The following is a 1,716-nucleotide window of genomic DNA, read 5'->3' as shown; positions in this document are numbered from 1 at the left end:
TGGGATGATTTAGATGGGGTTGATCCAGCTTTAGGCAGGGGACTGGACTGGATGACCTCCTGAGGTCCCTTCCGGCCCTACAAATCTATGATTCTATGATACGGAAGTCATTCCAAAGTCAAATCATTTTTCTTGCCCTTTGCTGAAGCTTATCAATGTGGGTTACAGAAAGCAGAATTCTGTAATTCTAAAAGATGCACCAGGCAAACCGAGGCTTGAAGCTGAGATAGAGTGGTGACCAGCTCCTTGATGGAACTGTTTTGAGTCCTATTCTGACCTCAAGCCAGCAGAAAGTGTTCCAGACGCAATAATGAAGACCAGTCAAAACATTCCGTAGTTCACTTGTAAATCACAATTTTAAAGCAGAGCAACCAGTTTTTGATCCTATCTTTTTTCAGTCACAAAAGGCAGATCCTGATCCAAATTGTGCCCCCTGTTCTGGGAGCACATTCAGATCTGTGAGTTTCAATCCACCTGATTTTCTTCAAAGTCATAGCTGTCCCCAGGAAGACAATAGCCTGCAAAAGATTCTCCTCAGAGCTCCTTTCACTTCATTGTTCCTCAGAGTATAAACCACCGGGTTTAACAAAGGTGTGAGGACGGTGTAGCAGATGGACCAGAATTTGCTGCTGCTGGGCGAAATACTAGATTTGGGCTGGAAGTAGGTGAGACCAGTTGTGCTAAAGAACAAGACCACCACAGTGAGATGTGAGGAGCAGGTTGAGAAGGTTTTACGCCGTCCTGCAGCTGAGGGCATTTTCAGGATTGTGGTCAAGATGTAGAGATAGGACCAAAAGATCAATAGAAAGGGGATCACAACGAATACTACAGTTGAGGTAAGGGCTTCAATTTCAATCATATAAGTGTTTCCACAGACCAGCTCCAGCACAGGTGGTGCATCGCAGAAGAAATGGTCAATGTGATTAGATGTGCAGAAAGGGAGATTAAATAGCCAAGTGACATGCATTAGTGTCACGAGGTTGCTGCTCAGCCATGCAACACCTACAAGCTGCAGGCAAACACTCTTGTTCATAATGCTAGTATACAGCAGGGGATGGCATATTGCCACATATCGGTCATATGCCATTATGGCTAGAAGACAACATTCTGTGCCCCCTACAGAGATGAGGAAATACATCTGTGCTGCACATCTGGAGAAAGAGATGCTTTTCTCCACTGCAAGGAGCTTGACGAGCATCTCAGGGATGGTGACCGCAGTGAAACAGATCTCCAAGAAGGATAAAATACGAAGAAAGAAATACATGGGAGTGTGAAGGCCTGGGTCAGCAAGTGTTATCAGAATGATGAGAATATTCCCCAGAAGGATAATCATATACGTGACTAGGACCATCACAAAGAGTAAAACTGGTGGGTTAGGGAGACCGGAATATCCAAGAAGGATGAATTCAGTTGCAGTGGACTGATTCCTTCCTTTCATTGCATCAGGATATTTCATCTCCTAAGGAAATGAAGATGCATTCAGATGTCACGGTCAAGCAAAAGCTTAGAAAGCAGATATTTAGATATAAACACAATGACCCTGTGTACATAATTGGCTGCAAGAATTAAATGTTGGACATCTGGAACTTAAGACTTTAATCTCTACTGACTGTACTGAAAAAGAGACCTCTGTTAGTCAATGCCCATCAACCTCTATGTGGTCCACCCTCCAGAAGAGGGTCACTCGGATGCACACTTAATGGCTATGGTTACACT

General features: G+C 44.0%; 1 protein-coding gene across 1 annotated transcript; it reads right to left on the bottom strand.

The window, feature by feature from the left end:
* Positions 1–490: 490 nt before the first annotated feature.
* Positions 491–1,456, bottom strand: LOC142004796 (olfactory receptor 10A4-like). Its single transcript, XM_074982484.1, has one exon. It carries the CDS (start codon positions 1,454–1,456, stop codon positions 491–493), a length of 966 nt encoding a protein of 321 aa, XP_074838585.1.
* Between the last annotated feature and the right edge of the window lie 260 nt (positions 1,457–1,716).

Source organism: Carettochelys insculpta, chromosome 32 (genome assembly GCF_033958435.1).
Source record: "Carettochelys insculpta isolate YL-2023 chromosome 32, ASM3395843v1, whole genome shotgun sequence".
NCBI classification, from domain to species: Eukaryota; Metazoa; Chordata; order Testudines; family Carettochelyidae; genus Carettochelys; species Carettochelys insculpta.
This window is presented reverse-complemented; position numbering and strand designations above follow the sequence as displayed.

Coding starts and splice junctions, on each gene's coding strand:
- LOC142004796 (XM_074982484.1), bottom strand. CDS start 1,456: ATGAAATATCCTGATGCAATGAAAGGAAGGAATCAGTCCACTGCAACT.